The sequence below is a fragment of the Labrus mixtus genome, chromosome 20 (genome assembly GCF_963584025.1).
Source record: "Labrus mixtus chromosome 20, fLabMix1.1, whole genome shotgun sequence".
Taxonomy (NCBI): domain Eukaryota; kingdom Metazoa; phylum Chordata; class Actinopteri; order Labriformes; family Labridae; genus Labrus; species Labrus mixtus.
Genome location: NC_083631.1, coordinates 20,576,407 through 20,600,829, shown reverse-complemented (window position 1 = coordinate 20,600,829; position 24,423 = coordinate 20,576,407). Strand labels below are relative to the sequence as shown.

The following is a 24,423-nucleotide window of genomic DNA, read 5'->3' as shown; positions in this document are numbered from 1 at the left end:
GCTCCGCCCGAGGCCAATCCGAGTTTGGGGGTGGTGGCGCGGCTTTGGGGCTGGGAGCGGGACTGGTGCTGGTGGGGGGGGCGGGGGCTCGGGGCGAGGATGCAGGTCGGGGGCGATTCGGGGGACACCTGGAGACCGCTGAGGGCTGCTGCAGCCTGGGGGGGCTGTGTGTGGAGAGGCGGGTACGAGCCGGGGGGGTTGGTGCTACCGATGAGGGGCCGGGGGTCTACACAGGTTGGGAGGGACACCGCAGCACCCAGGACCGCAAGTGAGGATCTGCAGGACTGATCGGTGCAGACCCCTGCCTCCTCTGCCAGCCTGTGGACCTGCCGCATCAGACCGCTCAGAGTCCCACTGGAGAACACAGGCCCCGCCTCCACAGACGTCCCCCCTCCAACCCCTATCCTCTCTACTTTCTCAGTATCCCCAAAGTCCCTGTCCCCTCCCTCATGCAGCCCACCAACCTCTTCAGACCCCAGACCTTCCAGGACCAGCAAGGCGTCACTGGTCTCACTCGGGTCCTCGCCCCCAGTACCCGAGGCCAGCACACTGTGACACGAGCATCCCCCACCTCCTCCTCGACCTCCCTCCCTCCCCTCACTCAGCTGTCCCAGCCTTCGGGCCAGAGCCAGGACTGGGTCTTCCCCCCCAGAGGGGCAGGTCTTCCTGGGGTCCAGCAGGCCCAAACGGAGTGCTTGGTCTAGCAGGCCCGGGGGCCATTTAGCCAGTCTGTCAGTCAACAGACGGTGTCGGTGGCAAAGGGCTGACCCAGGCTCAGGGTCCAGACCTGGGTCGCCCTGTGACATCTGAGATCCATCAGTCCCCTTAGACAGTCTGAGGACCGGGTGCCACTGGAGGATCTGTGGCTGCGGGTGCAGGTTTTCCTCTGCAGAGGGGATGCAGTGTGAGTTCTGGTCCCTGCCGCCTCCAGGCCCGGGACCAGCTGTTGTGCTACCAGGACCGGATCCTGGGTCCAGCTGCTGTCTCTGCTTCTCTGCCTCCTCCTGCAGAAACCCCGGGGGCGGCTGCTCGAGTCCGCACTCCAGAATCCGGTCACCGGACCGCAGCAGGTTCTGGAACACCATCAGCTGAGCCCTCGACCCGTGCCCCGCCGAGCCGTGCTGCACCGGGTAGTCCACAAACCTCTGGGCCGCTACGGCAAAGTCTTCCGGCGGCGGAGGGGACAGCGGAGCCTCCGATCCCGGCGAGGCCTGCGTCAGCATCAGCCCGCCGTCCAGCTCGCCTTTCCCGGGAAGCGGCGAGCTGTAGTGCGGGGAGGCCGAGCCGAGGCCTGGCGAGGGGCCGCTGGGGTCCAGATCAAAGCCGCCGCCGTGGTGACCCAGCACGGACTTAACGGGCCCGAAGCCGCCGCCGCCGCCGGACATCAGGTCGTCGGGCTCGTCCAGCCTGTCATACTCGGCCGCGGACACAAGCCGCATCAGGACGAAGTCTGGAGACAGGTCTTGCTGCGCGTCATTCATGCTGACAGGCAAAACGTTAGCTCGGCGGCTAAACGCGCTCCGCACTTACATAACAGCGAGATAAATAAACAGCTGCGGAGCTAACGGAGGCTAGCTGCTGCATCCTCCCCGCTAACGGGACTCCCCACCGAGCACGGACCCACAGCCGGTCCGGACGGTAACGGCTCCTCGGAACGACGTCAGAACATGAAGAGACATGAGAAAAACCCGCCCGGTGCAGCCTGCTCGGTAACGTTAGCTCGCTGTTAGCCACCTACCGACTCATCCTCCGGTGAGAGAACATGGATGTGATGGAGGACGGGGGTCGCGGGGGTGGGCGCGGGGGGGGCGGCTGCGCAGCGGTGGCATCAATAATCGATCAGTGCTGATTGATAAACAGAGGCTCGGTGGACCCCGAAACCGAAACCTCCATCTGCAAAACACCTCCAAGTACCGGAGAGCCTCCGTCACTACCGGGGGTCTCTCTATCTCCCTCTCTCGCTCTCTCTCTCTCTCTCTCCCTCTCTCGCTCTCTCTCTCTCTCTCCGTCTCTCTCTAGCTCTCTCTCTCGCTCTCTCTCTCTCTGCGCGTCCATGTGAGTGTGCGTGTGATCAACGAATGAACACACACACCGAAAGCTCTGATTGTATGAGGGACAAAAAATGACTAAAGTATAAATAAATAAATGTTGGGAGAAATGCATACAATAATGTATAAATAAATAAATAAATAACTAAATAAATGCATCAATAAATATATATATATATATATATATATATATATAAATGCAACAATTCATATAAAAAAAATAATACATAAATAAATATATGAATATATTTATTTATGTATTTCTGTGTCCATGTTGTACAAGGAAAAGTAAATATGTCAATTAAGTGACCGTCCTAACATTACTGAAGTAGGATTGGTCAATTTTGAAAAACAGACAGAAGCAAATTTACACAGAAATAAATAGATGTGTAAATGTAAAAATACGGAAATAAATGAATAAATACATGTAAAAATATATAAATAGCCTTTTTCATTAACAAAGTGTATTTATTATTTATTCATTGATGTATTGTTTTCAGCATTTATATATTTATTGATGCATTTATTTATTTATTTATACATAATTGTATGCATTTCTCCCAACATTTATTTATTTAATATATATTTAAGAAATCTTTAAAATTTTGATTAACCTGCCCACCAGCATCTCGATTAAGCGATTATTTACTTATTGATTTCAGAAGGCTAGTTCAAACTAAATTAATTTTCACACATTTGGGTTGAATTCTTTCATTTTTGTGTAATTTTACAGTATTTCATGTCATTGTTTTGTGTTTCAAATTTAATAAAGTGTTGTGCATATTAAAACTGTATTGACCCCCACTGGAGGTATTCATTTGTTACAACTGTAATATAATAAAATAACATTGATATTAAGCAGTTGCACCTTAATTTCAATTTTATATTTAATTAGTTTGATCCTTGATTATTCTTACTGACTGTAGAGCTCAGGATCCAAGCTCTGTTGGAAGTTGTAGGCCTACATGACAGGTAGTTGAAGATGAGAAGTCACGTCATGACCACGCAAAGCGAGCAGGGGAGACCCTTTTGGATTTGAAATCCAATGAATGAATCTATGGAGTTTTAAGGTATGTCTGCTGTGTACTTATAAAACTACGGAAGCCCTAAGCAGACATGTATCCATGTCGTTGTCTGGCCCATCACAGAAGTTTCACTATGAAACTGATGACTTTTAAGTAACACAAGATACTGGCACAACATATTTCTCTTCTCAAGGACTCAAAACAATATGTAGGCCTATGTCCAGAGTCACAATTTAAAGTATTAAAAAAAAAAAATAGAAACAAATATCTGTACACTGAAACCTACAATCTGCCTGTTGAAACACAGCCTGTCCCATCGCTGGCAAGGCAAATAGCATAGACTGTAAATAGTCAATCATGGTTAAGGATTTTGGAGTGGCCAATAAGATTTCAAGGGGGGGCATGCCACCCCTCTGGGAACTCCCCTGCTCCTCTACTCTACTAATCCAGTGCACATGGCACAGCAGGAGTCACATTTGTCAAGAGAACTGTCATCTCAATGTTAAACCCCTTTCATAGCATCAAATAACTGCCTTAAACTAATCTTGTAAAAAAATTATACTCAGGATAAAAATTAACTTTGAAGACAGAAACGATTTATGAGGAAAAAACACATGACATGTTTTTGGATGCTCTAGTTTGACCCTGGTCTTTTATCTGTTAAAATGCAGGAGGCGGGTCTTAAGACCTCTACCGCAGTAAGTAGATAGTGCTCCATATGTTTTGGCTTCACTTTTGAAAAGCTGTCATATCACCCATCTTCTCATACGGTTTACAATTTTGTGTTTCAAATGGAGCTGCTGTGATGAGAGACACATTTCAGACTGAAGATGAGGTCATAACGATCAACACAGATTTGTAACAGCGGGCGGAGAAACTGAGTGTTAGCAGTCGAGCAGGACACCATCTTGTTCTGGTTTCTTTAAGTCACTAACAATTAAAGTAAACATAAAAATAATGTTGGATCAAAGAAATCCCAATCCCCTCAAACATTTCAAACACAAGCTGGAGGTTTTTAGCAGAAAAAAAACAAACTAGACTTCCTGATCTCAACTGAATTAGACACTCGGATGTGTTTATTTTTGTGCTCGTGTTTTGCCGTTAGGTGTGTGAGTATCTGTGTGGTCAGAAGAAGTAGCAGCCGATGGTTCAGTACAATATAGACTTTATTAGTTCACTAAAGTTGAATATGAAATAAAAAGCAGATTGGCTTTAAATGATTCACAATTCAGTAATCGAGTTGCCAGGTTCATTCATTTCAACACAGGAAGTACGTCCTCCCTACGGCTGCCGCACCTCCACCAAAAAAAAAAAAAAAAAAAGCCCTCCGAGGCTGGAAACACTTCACTTCCAGAGAAAATCATATTTGAGTTTTTGTTTCCTGATGAGACTTTTTGTCGTTAATGTGTGAAGGTGAAGTGATCCGACCCCGGAGTGAAGGCGACAGACGGTACTGAGCGTGCTCGCAGCTTTCTCGGATTATCACCCAAACTACAAACTCAACGTCCCGAAAGAACTCCCCGTCAGCGGGGAGCCGAGAGCTGCTGCGACCAAACAAGCCAGGAAGTGAGTAGAGTAAAAAAAAAAAAAAAAAAAAATATCAGGTTCTTTGTGGCTTAAACAAACCGTCAGTGGGCAGCGGCCAAAGTTCAGCTTCCAATCAGCAGAGTCCAAAAGGTTTGAGTCCACAAGTCCGACAGATGACAAGAAGAGCCAAATCACCAGAACTGCTTGGGGAATGTTTCATATCATTTTATTGTTTTTTACTTTATTTTCATCATAGCAATGGAAAAATATAACCTTATACAAATGTCTTCAATTCTCTGAATTTTTTTTTTAAACAAGCAAAAATGGTGAGTGACCTGTTCCCAAACCAAGTGCAGCAGGGAAATAAAAACTGAAACGCTTCACCAGCAGCTCACACCGCGCGCTTTATTTCCGCTAAACTATTCCATTTGGCACTCGCTCCTCGGAGGATTCCTCGTCGGTTTTGACTTTTATGTTGAAGGAATTTAGTGCTGTTGTTGTTTGGATAAGAGCATCGAGCAACGGAGACTGAGCAGGTGGAGGTGTCCGTCAGATCTCCGTTTAGAGTGCTCGCAGGAAGAAAAAGAAGAAAAAATAAGAGCAACCAAAATCTAAAGTTTCCACAGAAGTCCACTGAGTCCGCTCGCGTTGTAGCTTTGATTCCACAAAAGTCTTTTATTTTCTCGTCGTGTTTTTATCTATTTCCCCTCCTCCCCCCCTCCCCCTGGCTCCGGGGGCGGCGGCGGGTCAGTGACGTCATCGTGATGTCGTTGGAGAGCCCGGCTACAGCGAGAGAGGTGGTTTGAGGGAGGAGGAGGAGGGGGGAGGGCTGGAGGGTGAGTTTTTGTTTGTTTCGATTTTGGGGAATTAGAAGAGGGGGGAGTCAAAGTCCAGTCCACAGGCCGTCCAGGAAAAAGGAGGGGAGTTGTTTTGGGAGTAGGGGGGAGTTGTCGCCTGCCGGAACTGAAGGTGGTGTGATGTCATCGTCTCTCGCTCGCTCGCTCACACGTCTCTCTCTCTCTCTCTCACACACAGACACTCACTCAGCTCACACTTCGTCTCACTTCTGCTTCGACCGGACGCTCGACACAAAGACAGAAGAGTTTTTTCCAGTGGGGCAGTTTGTCCTCATTGTTCACTGATGTCGATCTCTCAAAAATCTCTCTTTCCCCGACCGGCAACAATCTGGGAGAAAAAGAAGAGAAGTCAGACCCTCTTGTTTCTAATCGCCTCTCACGTCAGTACCATGCCTAATCACCCCTAAAGTCCAGGTCGTTTCACTAACATGAATGCTCAGATCCATGCATGCATAGTACACTTCCTTGGCACGCTTAGAAGAGGTGTGCATTCGAGGCCGCTTGTCTTGTAAATTAAGCACGCTTCATAATTATGTATAGCCATGCAAGTGTTGTATTACAAATTCATGTACAGGAGGTAAGCGAGCTCAGGCCCTGTTAGTCGGGGAGCAGTGTGAGTGCAGGCCATCGACTCTATGCACCAGGTCTGTACGCCTTTAAACTGTCACTGCAGGCTGACAGCTCAACCACCGTACTGTAGTTGGTAAGAGCGCAAACTCCACAAAGCCAAAACAGATTGCACTAAAAGAGGGGGGCATGAAGGAGTGACATGTTTGAAAGGAGCAACATATCAGATTTGAACCACATGCTTTGAGGTCTACAGCCTCTGACCGCGGGGCTCTACCTTGATTCAGCATGTTTAACTCTCATGTAACAGGGAATACATTGGAGTTATTACTTCCTGTTTCACTGCTGAAGGCTGAACCTTTAAAAACTTTTTGAACCTCTTTGTTATTCAGACCCACTATCTCCATATTACAGGATGGTTAAAAACTAAAGTACTCTAAAAGCAGAGCTGCAACATGAGATCTTGTAATTCCCGGCACAGTTGCATCAGATGGAGGGTGAGACATAACTGAAGAATTTGGATTGTTGGTTTGGACATAGCTTTTTAAGTGGCTGTAAAAATTAGTCAAAGCCCCTGAGTGCAGGATGAGCCATCAGAAATTTAAACGTTTTACAGGAAAAGAAAAATTCAGTGTTTTTAATGTAAAAATAAAAATGCTTAAATGAAAAATATTTGGCAGATAAATCACGATGTAACACAGGAACGCTGGATTAAAACGGTGAGAATGTATTTTTCACATCATGGGGACTTTAAGATCTGACAGAAATAATCAAATAGTGAGCCGCGGTGATGGTTTATTGATAACATGTGATTGTATTACTGGTGATCAGCTGATCAATGATTGTGTTGGTCTCAGATAACGTGGTTGATTGTACATCACACTGTCAGAGTGGTGCATGATTTCTCTTCATAGACCAAATAAAACACTAAAGTTTTCAGACTTGGCTACGTACAGTTTTCTAGTTTTTTAGGTAAATGTGTGTTTGATCATACCAGGCCTGGCTCTTGAGCTTGCGGAGCTCCTTGGTGGCCCATGTGGCCAGCGTCTTGGTCTTGGTGGTTTTGGAGCGTCGACCCTCCGTCAGCAGGTCGTTGATGAGCGGACGAACCTCCACCAGCTTCATTACATCTTTACCGAACGCCGTGCACAGATCGCTGAAGACACAGAAAATCAACACAAGATTATTTTCACCCCGATCTAAAATTATGAGAAAACAAATTATAACATCTTGATCGTCTTCGTCAACAACGGGTCAGTTCACGCTCTGCTGAGAGCAAATACCTGAAATCTGCTGAAATTGGCAGTTTAACATTTGATATACTGTAGGTGGAAGCAAATAAATGCTTTAAAAAAGTTTAATTTTCAAAAAAAAACAGACTGACCACAAGATATCATTCATCTGGATAACTTCTCAATTTCCAGGAAACCAGTGATCACTGGCTCCAGTTTCATTTTTGTGTCGGTCTCAGATGTTGTGGTTGGTATTACATCACACTTTCAGAGTGGTGCATGATTTCTCTTCACAGACCGAACACACACACACACACCAAATCTGTCAATCCACACTCTCTCCCCACTTTCCCTTCCATCCTTACCCGATGAGTCCTGCAGCGTTTGCCACGACTCCATCAGAGTGATCCTCATCCTCGGCTATGTGGTGGATGAAGGAGAGGATGAACTCTACCCGAGGCTGAACCAACATCACATCAGCTACAGATAGGAGAGAGAGAGGAGGACAAGAAGTTACAAACAACAGAAGATGAATATAAAAAAGAGGGACCAGCAGGTGGACATTGAAATAGGTGAGAAAGAAAAAGAGGTGAGGGAGAAGAACAGAGGATAAGGAGGAGAGAAAATGGCATTTTGTGTAGTTACATTTCTACATTTCATTTCAATATTGTATTATAATTAGCACGTTTTTATTTATTTGTCGGGTCTTGCAAAACCAGGAAGCTTTGATTGCGCTGGGGTGCAGCTGAAGCTCTCTGGGTGAAAAAGACCCGTTTCTCTGTGACGTCGTAAAATCCTCCTGAAGGACTTCAGACAGGAGGAGGAACCGACGTCACATAACACTGTGTGTGCGCGAGTGTGTATGTATTTGGACTTACGGTGCACGTTCTCTTGGTCCCCTTTCAGGCCCTGGATGATCCCAGTGTACGCCTCCAGACAGCCCTCCCTCAACTCGTTAAGATAGTCCACCATGTCGTAGTCCGTCTGCAAACAGAGAAAACAAAACCGTATGATGATGTAATACTCCGCTTGCAAAGCATCAAATATTTGCCAGTAAGACTTCAGCATTGGTGCTGGCTTCAGATACAGCCTAAAACTGAGTATCAGCAAGAATATAAATCTGCTGATACCTGAGATGATATTTGATCCCATAGATTAACCTTAATGACCCGTTTGTGCGTGTTTACCTTGTCAACCTGTGCCTGTGATGCCTGCTGCAGGGTGTCCAGGACGATGTCCAAGTATTTCTTAAACTCTCCTCCGATGGCCAGGGCGATGTCACCGAACGCAGAGAGGATCTGGGGCTTCACCGACCGATGGACATTCTCATTCTGAACACGGACAGAGACATGTGTTAGCACAGCTCGACAACAATGTACAAATAGTAAAAGACCATTTTTGAAGACAGAAGCATGCAGGTAAAGACAGGTCTCAGATTAATGTGGTTGGTTTTTTTACATCACACTTTCAGCGTGGTGCATGTTTATCATCACAGACCAAACACACACACACACATACATAGCAGAGAGAGAGAGAGACAGGGTGAGAGTGTGTAAAGAGAGACAGGACTCCCTAGTCTTCCTCACCCCGAGGTTCTCCAGCAGCAGCTGCATGATCTCGTCACAGTAAGGCAGGATGTTTGACATCAGAGCTCTGCACAGGTCGCACACCAGACCGACAGCTGCCAGACACACCTGAAAACACATAAACATCATCAACAATGTAGCCACGTTTTCCCTTTCAATTGTTTTTTAATATTCAGATTACTTACTGAAAGGTTTCACGACATGTGCATATAAATCACTACAAGTATAAGTCCCCCTTTTCAGAATGTAAATATCTACAGTGCATTTCATTTCATGCATATTGTTGAGATAAAGTACAGTATTATGAGAAGAGATTCTGTTTAATCACTGCAGATCATAATTCAAAAAGCAGACTTCTAACGATCTGTGACTGCACAACTATTTATTTGTTCTCTGCTCTCTAAATTGACCAAAATGCATAAAGCAGTGATGATGAAGATGTGAAGCTGGATATATGGTTGTGAATGAGAGTTTAAACCATAATCTTTGTTGAGATGAAAATATGTTTAATGTGTTTTTTCCGTGCAAAGCAGGGTTTGTTTTATGTGTGAATGTAAAGCCTGGATCAGATGAATTATCCACAAACAGAACACAGAAAGTAACAATGACTTTAAAAGTCAAGACTCACCTGATACTCGGCGTAGTTCTTCAGTCCGATTCCCAGGAAAGGCTTGAAGGGCTCCATGTACTTCTGAAAGTCGCTGCCCAGAACTGAAACACAAAACGATACAAGGACTTCAGCCTCCCTGTGACACACACACACACACAGTCTGCGCTGGTCCGATGGCATTGTGTGCGCATGCATGTTTGTTTAAAATGTGTACCTTCGACCAGCGTGGAAACGGCCATGAGAGCGTCCTCCTGAACGCCTCCAGACCCAGCCGTGCTCTGAAACATCCGCAGCAGAGACGCCATGACCACGTCCGAGATCTGCAGGGCGTCCTGATGCTGCACCTTACGGAGGACATTCTGCAACAAAGAGGAGGTGAAACTGTCACGCTAGAGCACAAACACCAGGCAGAGGTGGAATGTGTTTTGATTGACAGCTCAGGGTGTCTAACCTGTAGAGTGGCACACAGCAGCGACTGCAAGTCGTTGAACTGGATTCTGTCGGAGGTGCTCTGGATGTGAGACTGGAGACACAGGGAGTGACATCATTATGCTGAAGTAAACATTGTTTTTATTTATTTATTTAAAGTTGATACAGTTCAAATGTAATGGAAAAACTACCAAAGGCTAATCATGGGAAACCACAGGAAAGTAACTGGTCTATTTTAATTTAACATATATTATCTTATTCTTTCTAAATGAAAAAAAAGTTTTGCAACTTTCACAAAGTCTGCAAAAAGGAATGTGAAAGTGAAGTAATGATGCGTCCCACTCTCTACTGCCCCCTCCTGTCTCACCTCCATCTGCAGGACCTGCTGCAGCCTCTCCATGATGACCAGCGTAGTTTTCTGCACAGCTGGGTAACAGTCCTTGGCGCTGTTCTTCACAATCTCCATCAGAGCCTCATAGGCAGCAGAGCGCAGATTGTTTTGATGACCGTCGGGCCTGAGCAGGAAACGCATCATCAGGACCGGGCACTCAAAGACAAGCTTTACATTCAAATGGATTTAAAGGCGTGAAGCTCAGAGACGCGTTAGCCCAGACGCTACATGTTAGCACAGCTCGACAACGATGCACAGATAGAAAAAGACAATTTTTTGAAGACAGAAGCATGCAGGTTAAGACAGAACGTCAGGTCTCAGATTAATGTGGTTGGTTTTTTACATCACACTTCAGCGTGGTGCATGTTTATCATCACAGACCAAACACACACACATTCATAGCAGAGAGCGAGAGAGAGAGGGTGAAACCCTATAATATAATGAAACTCTGCAGAGTTAAAGAGCACGGACAGGTGTAATGTCTTAATTTCTTCTGTTCAGTGGTAGAAAACATCAGTTTCACTATTTCATAGCTGGTGGGAAAAAATTGTAAAATGACATGCTAACTGTGCTCGCCTCTTACAGCTTTATTCAGTTAGGCAGACAGTAGCATAAGGCTAGCTTCATCTCTATATGATTGGTCAAATGTTATGAATTTATGACCATCTGGACCTTCTCAGTTTTGTGTGTAAAAAAAAAAAGCGCAGACAAAAACAGTGTGTTTAAACGTCCCCGCTTTGGTTTAGCAAACAGACGAAAAATCTTATCCTTGGCCCCTAAATCTAAAAATTCCCTTCAAATAACAGAACTTGTTTCTCTACCGGTCTGTGGTCTCGAGTAGTTTCTGGACGATGATCTCAAATGAGGAAGACAGGCAGTAAGTGCTCGGCTCCTCCTGGTCTTCAGCAGCGTCTGTTGCTTCATACGCAGCTTCAGCCAGCGAGGAGAAAGCCTGACGGACACAAAAACAGAAGTCCATTCAGCTCTTTCAACTTTAAATGATGCTGTCTGTGTAGATTCTCAGTCATCCGGGTCATGGTACATTTGAAGCTTGATCCAAAGGATACTGGACTGGTTGAAGATCTTGAAGACATTCCACCTCTCCTCCAAAAAGGTTTCTGCAGTTCTAAACCATCTGGTGGACGGAGCTAGAAATTTAAGCCTGTGTGGATCATTAGCATGCTAATGATCAAGGATGCCTCACTTGAGGGTCGTTAATCGAGTTTCGTCTAAAGTCGTTATCCCTCCCAGTCGTCTGTGTGTCGTTGGAGTCACATGTTCCAAGGTGTCTTAAAGATCTTCAATCAGTCCAGTTGCCTTTGGCTCAAGCTTCAAATGTAACTTCTGTTTGTGCTCAGTCTCAAAATGAAGAAAAACTCTTTCTGATGTTACTTTTCCAGTTAATCACTTTTCAAACAAATTGTTTCAAACACTTAAACGAGCCACAAAAAAAACACTCCACCACAGTGTTTTGCCACCACAAGAACTTCAAACCAATGGACTTTAAAAGAAGATTAGTAAAAAAAAAAGTAGAGCCCATCATAGCACCCGGCGCTCACCCAGCACACGTTGGAGGCGACTCTGGGCTCGGCCCCCAGACCCTCGATCAGGCACTGCAGCAGAGGGGCCAGGTACAGGTCGTTGATGGCAGCTTCAGGCAGCAGCTCGCAAATCCTCCCCACTGTCCACGCTGTGGTGTCCCTCACCACCACGCTGGGGTCCTTCATGAGCTCGATCAGGGTCGGCATCGCCTGCAGAGGGGGGGCAAGAAACAGACTCAGAGGGGAGGGTCTGCAGAGTCTAATTTCCAACCAGTATGAAGACTGGGTTTAACTAGTCAGTGAATTTCTGCATTACTTTGCAGAATTTATTTGGTCATTTGGACTGAAGTGAATTGAAACCAGTCTGTTTTTTTTTTTGTAACTATGGTGTTTATATGGATAATTAATTATTTCTGGCCATTAAAATACTAAGGATAAAAATGATAGGCTCCGTGTACACATCACCACCTTTTAAATGACCGACCTGTATGACGAGCGGTTTCAGCTGGTTGAGTTCAGGTCCCTCCAGGATGGATCCGAAGGCCATGACTGAGGCGTCTCTGTAGCGCCAGTCGGGGTTTTTGATGTGTTCTTTGATGAAGGGCAGAACGTGAGGAACCACGTCGTCCTCGCAGCAAGTGGCAAGAAGCATCAGACACACGCCGGCTGCCTTGCACGGGTTCCAGTCGTCGTCATCATCATTCTCGTCCTGCACATTAGAACACAGCGTGACTTCATGTGTGTGTTTATGATATGCAGGATGGTTGTGTGTGTGTGTGTGTGTGGTGCAGCTAATTGTGCAAACTTTCCAAGTAACTGAATTCCCTTCAGGATGAATACAGTCCTACGTCATGGGTTTATCTTAGGTGTGTTACCTGCTTGGTGAGGGTCTGGGTCAGGATGGGGACCAGGTACTGCAGGGCTCCTTTAGCATAGAATTTACTGGTGTGCTCTGGCGGGCGTCCCTGCTCCGAGGCCTGCGATTGGACAAGACCAATCAAACACAGTCACATAATATTTACAAATAAGAGTGCAAAATGTGTCGGAAGTGATGAAGTCAGCAGACACGGACCTCTGAGGCCTCGATGGCCAGGTCCATCTCCTCGTCACAGACGTTGGACCAGAACTCGATTCCCTGTAGAGCCACCTCATCGATGTCGCTTTTCATCGCCTCAATGGTGATCTGAGAGGAGGAGGAGGAACAGAAGAAAGAGTAAGAAGAGAGGCGCTGCTGAAAACATGCACATTTAAAACCAGACGTATTTGAACCCTCAGTACTGCAGGTTAAAACATTTTGGCTTCACTTCAAGCAAAAAAAACCTAAATCAAAAGTATTTTTAATATAATTTGTGTAGATTCAACGAAAAAGAAGACTTCAAATTATGTGACATATTTAATGACTCTTCTCTAAAAACAGCCACGAGAGACAGGAAGACCTTACCGCAAAAAGAGCTGGACCCATGTACGTCTCCATGTACTGATAATACAGAGACATGATCTTCACCAGGTTCTGTAAAGCCGCCACACGTACCTGAACACACAAATACACATGTTGAACAACATCCAGAGGAGACAGGGAAATCTTAAATAAAGCCTCGAATCACTTTGTTTGTCCAATAGTTAAATCACTTACTCTGGTGTCGGGACACTGTGTGGCTTCACACACAACCTGCATGATGAAGTGTCTCTCCGTCTGAAACACACAGCGATAATATGTTTAGGACTTGTTTCACAATAAGCAGGCTGTTTGTTATGGCTATCAAAAGCACAAGTATCAAAATAACACCCTCATTCACATTGAATATTGGCAAAAAGTAACAATGATTACTCTCTAAAAGATTTTTTATAAATAGATCCACCATCAGAGTTTAATCCCAAGTAAAACAGTAGCAGTGTCTGTGAGGCAGATTGTTTTACAGCAGTTGTGACCTAATAAACAAATTAATCATCATGACATCAATACCTCTTCAACAACCTGCGGGACAGAGCACACTACAATATCTGAGGAGAAAATCCTACCGAATATTTCTTTTTACAGAATGTCAAATATGGTGGTTTTGATTTCCCCCAGATCTGTAATGTGGTACTGTGACAACTGTAGTGTGTGTGTGTGTGTGAGAGAGTTTACCTCCTTGTCAAAATTGGCTCTGGTAAACTCAAGAGAGTTAAGCAGGGCGTTGGTAGCGGCCAGCTTTACGTTGTTGCTGGGCTCCTCCTTCCTCATGCCCTGGATGATGGCCGTTAGGATCTGGTTGGCGTTCTCCTGCAGCTGTTCCGGGTCCTGGAGGAAAAAGGTTTCATTATCAGAGCTCTGATTGGCTCGCAGACAGTCTAAAACAGGGATGTGATTGTTACAGACAAGAATCACATCCCTGCTTAGTTATGTCATTGGCGGGACAGCAGTGAATAGTTGCCATTGACAATCAGTCTTTAAATTTAAAAAAAAACCTAAATGGCAGTTTTGGATGTGTTGGTCTCAGATGTTGTGGTTGGTTATCCATCACACTTCAGAGTGGTGCATGATTTCTCTTCATCGACCAAACACACACTAGCGGTGGATAAATAAATGTTTCCACGACTCATGTTCAAGTTATTACTGTAAGAAAATCGAGAATATATCTTTAAATCATCTCCTGAACTCTTGTTGACATTTTCTGTAACTCTGTCAGTTCAACTTTCCTGACATTTTAAACTAAATCTTATCACTAGCGATGCTTCCTGTGTGTGTGTGTGTGTGTGTGTGTGTGTGTGTGTGTGTGTGTGTGTGTGTGTTCACTCACTATGTCCTGGCAGATATAGCCGATGGCCTCCAGCGTGGATTCCTTCATGTGTTCAGTGCTTGAGGGGTCAGTGACGTTTGCAACCAGCTGTGGGATCAGCTCAGGCCACTGGTTAACGGGAATCTCTGCGCAGGCGATCCCGGCGACGCACTGCGACGCCGAGCTGGGCCGGTATGTCTCCGTACCCAGAGTCTGTAAAACCTGCAGGGACACAGGGGTGTTAGATATATAAATCTCAGATAAAAAAAAATAAAAAAAAATAAAAAGGCGTGTGTGGGTGAGTTCAGGGTCTTACGTAGTTCTTGATCTCGCGGCGAGCGTTGGCGTCGATGGCCAGCCATCTTTGCTGGTACTGTGTCTTTACGTCGGGGTCTTTGGAGGTCAGGGAATTCTTCACCTGTAGACCTGCAGCAACTCGAGCAACCTGAGTGTTCCCCGGGTTCGCCAACACTTTAGACAACTCGACCAGGAATGTTGGCTGTGGGGGAAGACGGATGAGATAACAGCAGAAACACCAGTTAGAACCTCTTTTCTGTGACTTTGGGAGTTACTCAAAAACAAATTAGAGAGCGTTACAGCTGATGGTTTAAGATTTTAAATTGAGCAGAACGAGGCACGAAAACCTGTAAACTGGATTTAAACTCATGAACAGCTTTGCTTTTGGAAAACACATCTTTAAAGTGCTCAGAGATATGTTAACCTGGACATGTACATTTCCCTGTAGAAGAGGGTAGCTGTGTTTGATGTCAACTATGAATTAGAAAAAACTTCTCTAGAAAAAAAAAACAAGAGACAACAAAATGATATTCGATTTCATTTGAATAGCATCTTAAAAAAATATGGTTAAAAGTGCTTACATTTGATGTTAACTAACTCTCCTTATTGAAATCAATGAGGTTTTGGAAAAATCAACATGTCATTGGCGGGACAGCAGTGAATAGTTGCCAATGACATTGACAAACTGTATTTAATAAAAAAACCTAAATGGCAGTTTTGGATGTGTTGGTCTCAGATGTTGTGGTTGGTTATCCATCACACTGTCAGAGTGGTGCATGATTTCTCTTCATCGACCAAACACACACTAGCGGTGGATAAATAAATGTTTCCACGACTCATGTTCAAGATTTTTTAAAATATTTCTCAAGGAATTCTGTGTCGAAGTGGAGAACGTAGATCATTTACTGTAACAGATGTTGATGCAGAATTAATTCATGCATCAAAATGTATTTTTTCCTCCACTGTTGGTGCAGACTGCTCTGAAGCCTCGAATCATTTGTTTGTGGCTGCTTTAAGATAAAAGCTGTTTTTATAGCGACTCACTTCCTGGATGCATTTATGACCTCATTGGTCAGATTCATGATATATAATTTATATCATAATCATGGATAAAACCTTTCTTCAATCATACTGTAAGAGCACTGTGCTTTCAACTTGGATCAATATTGCTGAGATTATCCACATAGAGGACAGAGTGCTGCATCATCACAGTGAATGTCCCATCATGCTCTCTGTTCCACCATGACTCTGCACAACACTGACAACAGAAAAGAGGAGTTCCCCCCCCCACGTCCGGCCATCAACATCGTCCTCTGCACCCGCGTCAGTCTGACAGAAGAGCTCTTCACACCAACACCACACATGCACTGAAATAAACACACAGCACTGACTAATACCCCTTCTCCCTCTATTAAACAACTCCACATTTTCAGATCTGAGTTATATACATTTTACATCTCATCTTCCTGCTGAAACTCGCTGCTTCATGATTGGACATACAACATCTGCCATGTAATCTACATTTCCCACAGTGTCTGAGGCTCCATGTTAAACAGATTATCACCACACTCTTACTATGGACCATATCAAGACTGCAGGAAAAGTCATACATTTCCTTGTCAAAACCTGTATCCAGTGTATTCCCACAATGCACTTGGGCCAATGGAGGGTATGGGTGCGTTCGAATTGTCCCTCCTATCTCCTTTCGCTAGCCACTTTACCTTAACCCCGGGGAAAACGTCATGAGGTTAAGGAAAGGTGTTAGGAGAATTCATAAAGGATTTACGGAAAGACGAACTTGTTGCTCTGACAAGCCGACCGCATTTTCCAGTTGGCGACGTCATTAAACGCGACGGGCCGGCGGAGGTTAATGACGTGGGTCCGCCGTGTTGAAACTACAATGTTCAGAAAATGGACTACAAAAAGCGCATCTAAAAAACTGAAATATGGTGAAATAATCCTAATCACCACAAGGTTGGGATTGAAATAAAAGCAATATAGAATACCAGGCTACAAGTAAGAAAAGTGAAACCATCAGCTTCCTGTCCACTCAGAAATCAACATCAAAATAAGTATGAAATTAATAGTTACATTTATGCAAGACAAGAAGAAATGCACAAAACATTCTGAATTGAATGAAATATGTTGAATGAAACATCATCTGGCTCAAAATGTCTCTGATCCCTTTTTACCTGAAAGACAGGGTGATGTTTTTTTATGGTGATTATAATCTGATTATATGGCTTTGCATAATATCTTAAGAACCTTAATCAAGGCAAAGGTTTCAACATCTGTGACTGAAGTTTAACATTATTTATGATATTGCTCACGGCTGCCAAAACACACACGTGGATAAATAACGAATACAAACTGAGCATGGGCTGCAATAAAAGTTAAACTCACTTTGATCATTTTACAACATCAGCGTAACGTTCATAGTTCGCCTACGGGTTAAAGATTGAAAGTTGTTCAAGGCATATTGTTGCAATGGTAACTTACATGACCTCCGTCCCTTTTCTGTAATCGTTAATGTCCGTGAACGGTCGGATGCGCGAGTCGCTTTAAATGTTGCGGCCGCAAGGAATTGTGGGGCGTCATATCTCATCTCCTTTGGTAAAGGATGGTCCGGTGTATCCTATGCTAAAGGAGGTTATAAAGGAAGCATTGACCCGCCTTTCCTTAACTTTTAGAGAATTCGAACGGCTCTTATCATGGCCGCCACTTAAACGCTTCCGGGGTTAAGGTAAAGTGGATCGTGAAAGGAGATGGGAGGGACAATTCGAACGCACCCCATGTGAAATAGTAGCAGCGAATGTAGCCTGGAGCTTTTTCTCCACAACTCTCCCTGTTGATGTTGGTTGTGCCATCACCTGTTACTATGTCCATTAGAGACGGGTGCTATTGCGCGAGTGATGACGTCGCCGTTGATGTCATGGGACAATATCGTTTCACTATTTGTACACATGCTCATGTGTTGTTTCAGGCTACAACAAAAGTTCAACTCAGCAAGCGTTAGATGCAACATGTCAGCTGTGACCAGGAGAAGAGATGTCTGCAGGTAGTTAAAAAAAATAATGCAGTGAAAGTAAGTGGGGTTAAACTAGCATATCAAACAAATGCCACTTCAATTCTTAACCATGTGCGCTTAAAGCACAAGGGGAAACCAGCAAAGACAGACAACAGGCCATCTTGTGTCACATCATATACTAGCCCTTTTCAGCACACATCTTTGTGATGATACCGGAGTGGAGAAGATTAGCCTGATAATATAAAAAAAAAAAAAGGGTGACTGAAGATATAAATGCTACCATCAAGTTTTGTGAAAAGAGAAGGCGCCAATGAGCTGATGGTGCATGACAAGCCGCAGCACGAGCCACCATCAAAGCAGTCAACACCTATGAGTGGAAAAGATGTTTAGAGGAAAGCCATTCTTCTTTTACATCTCAGCAGCTTCTTACTGAATCTGTGTGGTTTTAAGTTTCATTTCATTCATTTCTCACCTGCAGAGTTTGTGTTAAGCTGCTTCCGACAACACCGCATTTCCTGATATGACTTAATCATAAAAGCATCTCAAACGCTTGTAAAGTGAGGGCTTTTATCTTGAAAGATTTGGCAGAAGTGTGTTGATCATTCAAGCTTTAACTGAACTACGATCACAGCGATTTTCTACAACAGTGTCAACAGTTTTAGTCTTTAGAGCCGCTCCTTTCACTAAGAGTCAGAGCCACAGCCCCTTCTTTTAATCCGCTTGGACTTAATACAAGCACGGCATTATTTTAAACAACTTTAAGCAGGTAGACCTGTTGTAGTGGAGTTACAAATCCGTTCCAGCATGTAGCTTATGTCAAAGCTCCACACATACAAAACAAGACGCGCTGCAGGTGAACACACCCACTTAACGCTGTGTTATTTGTTGAAACTTGGAGAGGGGAGAAGTTTACCTGATTGCTGTGCCACATTTCATTTTTATTGTTAAAAATGACACAAAAACGGGGGAGCCCTTTGAGCAGTGACCAGCTGCCTCTGCTCCTAGTGCCAAAGTGAAAAAATGCAGAAGATCAGGGGAACTTTAACGTAAGTTATGTGGTCGGTAGGATGAGCAATCAGTAACGCCTTGTATGTGCTCTACAACCAAACGTTGGGTTAAACTCGCGATGGCAGTATGGCCAAAATCCATGTCGTGGCAGGGCGTTTTACCGGTGATGTGACGGATACCGGTTTCATGCACTCCGCTAATGCGCGTAATCGATTACTCTTAGGGTAAACTAAACTCTCTATTCAGTCTAGAGCAGTTTGACCTTTTGACCCGTTTTACCTGTCACACGCAACTTTATGGTTTTCCCACAAGCACCACCTTTGGGCTGAACTTTTAATCATTACCAGTCAGTTCTACAAGCTTCAAGTCTGATTATATTGTTCACAACTATATAATTTGAATGGATATGGGATTTTAGTCCTTGGTCTAGCACAAGTTAGCATCAGCTCACAGTCCTGTAAGCCCTGCTCGAGAAACACTGGAGAAACACTGATGTACACATGAAATCACTATTTTTTTTTTGTGTTACTTGTTTTAATTACACGTTCCGTTGGTTTTAAGAGGAAAATACCAAGCAGCTTATTCAGCTGCTGGTAATAACTCAAAAGAAAACAGAAGAAATCCTAACCTTTAAACAAGTGATGTGATGAGTCAGAATGCAGATTTGATTCTTCCTTGTAGTCATTATGTAGCAACAAGTCAATGACATCAGAGGAAGAAACAACATGTTCATTGTGTCCTCCAAATGTTATTATATTTTGGTCTTTTAAATGGTCCAAATGCAGTAAATTTTGACTAATGTCTATCAGAAGCCCAAAAAATGCCATAAATGCCTCATTTTCTGAAACACAAAGGGCTCTTAGTATTTCCTGAAAAGTAATCATGAATTTACCAAAGTTTGTATGTACATATTTTGAGTTTCTGAATGTAGATATAATGTACATTTTGACACTGAGAATGACCATTGTTTGCAGCCCTGTGACAGAGGTGTATATATATATATATATGTTGCTTTTTAAAGAGCCCATATTCTGTCCTTTTTGGGGTTCGTATGTTTAATCTATGTTCCTACTTTTGTACGTTCACAATAGCTGAAGTCCGAAAAAAGTGCATTTTCATGTACTGCTCCTCGTTGCTCCCTCTACACTCTGAGTCCGTCAGCTACGCTCTGCTGAGCCCACACTGTTAGACCCCACGTGGGCCAAGTCTGCTCTGATTGGTCTGCCGATCCGCTCTGTCGTTATTGGTCAGTTGCTCAGCACGCGTCTCGGAAATTTCAACATGAGCTGCAGGGCTTTCCACAACGAGCCAATGGGCTTAGATCAGTGATCTCACACTGACAATGACGCAGCACTGACAAATTTCTATCGAGGGGGGCTAGAACCGAGCGCTACATGCGGCTAATGCTGCAGCTAACAGGAGGACGTAGGAGAAGCCGCATTTCCACTGACTTTGAATTTTTGCACATAGATGTGCCTAAACATGCACAGGACACTTGGAAAACACACTGAAGGGCATATAAAACCAGAAAAAACATAATATGGGACATTTAAAATAAATGTTTAACTATATTTTCTGCTTCATTTTACTGAGGCAGTCTAAAACAAATCTGAGAGAGCAGTGAAGCAGTGCAGGTAAAAGACACTGGATGGTACATTTAGGGTGAAGTAAACTTTAAATGGCACCGTCATTATTATTATTTTTGATGATCTGCAGCCTTTTCCCCACATCACATGGGTGTAGCTGTTTGTGTGAATGTGTGCGTGTTAGAGAATGGGGAGGGAGGAAGAGGAGGAGGAGAGGGAGGAGGGGGCAGCAGAGGAGGAGAAGCCGGGCGGGCTCCAGCTGTCCTGAGCTCCTCTCTGCTCCATCCAGTCTGTAGCAGCAGGGCAGTTAGCTTCCCTCCCTCCGCCCTGCACATTGACCCCGACACACCAGCACCATTAAAAAAAACCAAAAAAAAAAAAACACCACACTAACCAGGTTCTCTATAGCCGCCTGCTCCAGAAACTTCTGTGCTGCCTCTAGTTCATTCCGATCTGCAGAGAAAGTGGAAAGAGGAGGGAGGGGGAGATGGGTTATTCAATGTAACGTTAGCACATTAGCTGACAGAATGCTAACGCACGACATCTGTAGGAAGGTGCAGTTATCAGCAATAACCCGGATTGAGGGAAGGGGGGGGGGACGTGGGTTTGGCAGCAAGCCTGAAAGTGTTACCTTTAATCTTCACTTATTAAAAAAAAAAGTTAAATTTCACTCATGGTACCCGGGGTCTGCAAACCTAGTGAGCACGGCGAGGCTCCAACTCCTCCAACGTGCTTGAAGCAGGAGGAGACCACCGGGGGAGGGGGGAGGAGGGAGGGGGGGAGGTTAGCATGCTAACTGTTAGCCAGCCACAGGGACACGTTTGAAGTGACAGAAATAAAAAAAAAGTTTTCCTGAGAAACACTGAACCGGATAAAGAGTAGTTAACTCGGTGGTGTGCGACTAACAGGACATCACGGTACAGTTGTGTGTCTCGTGAATTGCTGTAAAGTGATGTTTAGCAGTGACAGGGAGGAGGAAGAAGAAGAAGAAGCGGCCGATAGTTTGAATGATACGAGCTAACAAGTTAGCATAGGTGCTAAGTCAGGCATGGGCAGGGTCGGCTCTGCTAACCGGCTACATACGGGTGTTAGATTAACCCCCCGCTTGCATTTTAACAATATGACATCGTATTAAGAGATCATGTCTACATATTGGGCGGTTAATTTCAACAAAATAATCGTAGTTAAACGCCTGTTAGAGTGCAAAGTCACCAGCGTTACGTGCAGTGACTGAGGCCGGGTTTTAAGCTGGGTTAGCATTAGGAGCTAACACCCGGCTAAGCGAGGCATTTCCCTCCTCCCTTCTTCAAACTTTCACCGGCTCACCGGAGCTAACGCAGCCGCTTTACCCCCGCCCGAAACACAGCCTCAAAACCCCCTTGTTGTGAATTGTCAAGTACCCGGAGGTGGTGTTTACCTGGAGAGACCGTTTTTTCGAGAATAGTGATGAGCTCCATTCCGTACCGCCGGCTCTCTCTAGCGTCGATAGTTTCGGTTGCCGCGCAGCGAACACACAGCGGATTATATTTCGTCCACGAAGCTCAGTCGATGGCGGGTTCAGACGAGTGGTTAAAAAAAGAGGTGTTTAGTTTACCCCCCCACCCTGATACTGGCTTCCGTGTTTTTTTTCACTCGGATGTTGCGGGGGAATATCAACGGCCGTGGCGCAGAGGAGTAACGTCTCGTAGCTTCTCCGCCGCCCGTTCGCATCCTGTGTTTGTCGGGAGGGAAAGGGGCCGCGCGTTTCTCTCCCGCGGAAGGATATCACGCACTGTGACGACAAGGGGGCGACGTGGTGCCTTCACGGGGTGTCCGAAATGTAACGACTTGTGTATTTGTAGCGCAATATAAGATAAAGATAAGATATACTTTATTCATCCCAGCAGGGAAATTTAGGTGTTCCAGCAGCTTTCTAACTGGTGACTCGTTTTTAAAAGAGATTCCTCCAACAAGCTGCTGTTTCCACCTGTCTTCATTAAGAAATAATAAACACAATAACAGCATGAACAGTGTAAACTAGTAAGAACATGTAAAAATAAGCATGCAGAGTCACCAGCAGCTCAATAAGTAAGAGTTTTGTTAGGTAGAAAAGTCAGCCCTGCAACAGTTTTCCAATTAATCAAATTCTCCATCAAAAGAAAATGTTAAACATGTATTTAAATAACTAATCATGCAACACTTTTGTCAAATAGCTGATCTATTTTTTATTTTTTAAATCTATTTTTTAGTATATTCTTAATTTTTCTTTTTTATATTAAAATTTTTACTGTGTTCACTTTTTGTTTGCAATCTTTGCTCTTTGCTGCTGTAACACTGTAAATTTAAGATAAAGATAAGATATACTTTATTCATCCCAGCAGGGAAATTTAGGTGTTCCAGCAGCCAGCATACATACAAACACACAACACAACACATATATACATACATATCACACCCATACAAAAAAACATGAGCCCACAATACAGTTTGATATATGATGTATGCAACTCAGGCTATATCATATATCAAACTGTATTGTGGGCTCATGTCAAAGACAGTTTTGGTCACAAGCTTCACCCTCTACAATCAGAAACCTCTCACAACCAGGCCTTGAAAATAATGGACAAAAAAACCTGTCCGGTGGCAAAAACACAATCTACTCAGTTTTGAGAGCTTTATGCATTTTTTTGTTTCCTCAAACTTTTTTTATTTATAACCATCTAAGACTCTGTTTTTGCACATTTACCTTCAATCTTCCGTATTTAATCTTCCTATTTAAGACTAGTAATGCTTAGTGAAATCCTGGTTGTATATATTCACATTCTTATTTTTGATATTTTTAGTACTTATTTACTTTGTAGTTAATATTATATTGTGTTTAGATTTGCTAACATTGTGTTTTTTTACTCATATTGTGTGTTTGGACAACCTGCTGCTGTAACAGTTTGGGATCAATAAAGTAATTCTATTCTATTCTATTCTATTCTATGTTTCCTCAAACTTGTTTTTAAATGTATCAACAATCTGGTCCCTGAACCTCTCTCCAGATATGTTCAAAGACAGGACGGAAACAGGGTAACGAGAAGCACTGTGAGTGGAAACTGTAGCGTACAACATCGTAGATCAGGGGTGGGCAACTGGCGGCCCCCATCAACCCTCAACGTCGCCCTCAGGTCAATTTTTACATATCAATTAATTGGAAACATGAAGAAAACATGACTAAATATGCCATGAAATCATGAAAACCAGAAGTATGTCCATAATAATATTTGATCACTGGTATATGTTGAGTTAAATTGGAGAAAAAAATGACTGTAATCGTTTTTGTATCCTACAATTTGGCCCTCTGGCAGTGAGAATTAAATGAATGTGACCCTTGCTGTGACCAAAGTTGCCCATCCCTGTCGTACATCTACATTTGGTCAATCAGCCTTCTCCATCAAAGGCTGTAAACTCTGGAACACATTAAACACCTGGAATAAAATTAATCTCGGACTTAAAATCTTTTACGAAACAAGTGAAATGCTCAAAGCAAGCCAGAGCTGTACCCACTTTTAAGTAGTATCTTTAAACTTTATTTTAAACTGGTTTATAGCATTTGTATTGTTGTACATGTATTTTAACGTATCCTCATATCGTGTTATGGGGTTTTATGTAACTGAATGTTGTACATTTTAATCTGTTTGTTTACACAAAGGCCCAACTGGAGACACGAGTTGGAAATTAGTAACAGCTATAAACTCTTTATGCAGCACATCAGTTTCATGCTTTGTATTGAAATTATGTTAAATTGCATTGTCCCTATTAAATAAATAAATTTAAAAAAAATAGTTATAATTGTACTTCACTGCAGACTTCATGTAGAATCATTTTAAGACCACCGAGCAAGTCAGTAAATATAGACTTTATTTAAACTCGAAATGTGTTTATACATTGGAATTGTCTACCCACTG

At 43.8% G+C, this 24,423-nt stretch overlaps 2 protein-coding genes and 1 non-coding gene across 4 annotated transcripts in view; all 3 read right to left on the bottom strand.

Annotated features, from left to right (window-relative positions):
* Window positions 1-1,974, bottom strand: part of LOC132995589 (suppressor of cytokine signaling 7-like) — a 15,072-nt gene extending 13,098 nt beyond the window's left edge. The window contains exon 1 of one of the 2 annotated variants that reach the window (XM_061065627.1): window positions 1-1,974. This exon is cut by the window's left edge and continues 258 nt beyond it. In XM_061065627.1, coding sequence (XP_060921610.1) covers window positions 1-1,481 — 1,481 coding nt within the window. In that variant the 5' untranslated portion in view covers window positions 1,482-1,974. The other variant, XM_061065628.1, reaches the window with a different exon arrangement.
* Window positions 1,975-4,809: 2,835 nt separating this feature from the next.
* On the bottom strand, window positions 4,810-22,227 carry kpnb1 (karyopherin (importin) beta 1). The gene is made up of 22 exons (XM_061065299.1): window positions 21,909-22,227; window positions 20,886-20,944; window positions 14,889-15,071; window positions 14,594-14,794; window positions 13,942-14,094; window positions 13,447-13,506; window positions 13,255-13,344; window positions 12,886-12,996; window positions 12,689-12,790; window positions 12,298-12,522; window positions 11,832-12,023; window positions 11,094-11,224; window positions 10,249-10,396; window positions 9,904-9,975; window positions 9,667-9,811; window positions 9,471-9,553; window positions 8,843-8,950; window positions 8,444-8,587; window positions 8,135-8,240; window positions 7,622-7,736; window positions 7,019-7,180; window positions 4,810-5,785 (listed from the first exon to the last, which is right to left on the bottom strand). Coding segments are annotated over exons 1-22 (2,631 nt in total). The 5' UTR covers window positions 21,949-22,227; the 3' UTR covers window positions 4,810-5,784.
* Window positions 7,952-8,091, bottom strand: LOC132954769 (small nucleolar RNA SNORA79). Its single transcript, XR_009665858.1, has one exon. It is a non-coding gene; the product is annotated as a small nucleolar RNA SNORA79 (small nucleolar RNA).
* Window positions 22,228-24,423: the final 2,196 nt, after the last annotated feature.

Excerpts from the sequence above, each read along its gene's own strand:
- kpnb1 (XM_061065299.1), bottom strand. The coding sequence starts at position 21,948 with ATGGAGCTCATCACTATTCTCGAAAAAACGGTCTCTCCAG. Across the intron at positions 15,072-20,885 it reads AGGCGGCTATAGAGAACCTG|CCAACATTCCTGGTCGAGTT; the intron begins GTTAGTGTGGTG and ends CTTCCCCCACAG. Across the intron at positions 9,976-10,248 it reads AGCAGGTCCTGCAGATGGAG|TCTCACATCCAGAGCACCTC; the intron begins GTGAGACAGGAG and ends CTGTGTCTCCAG.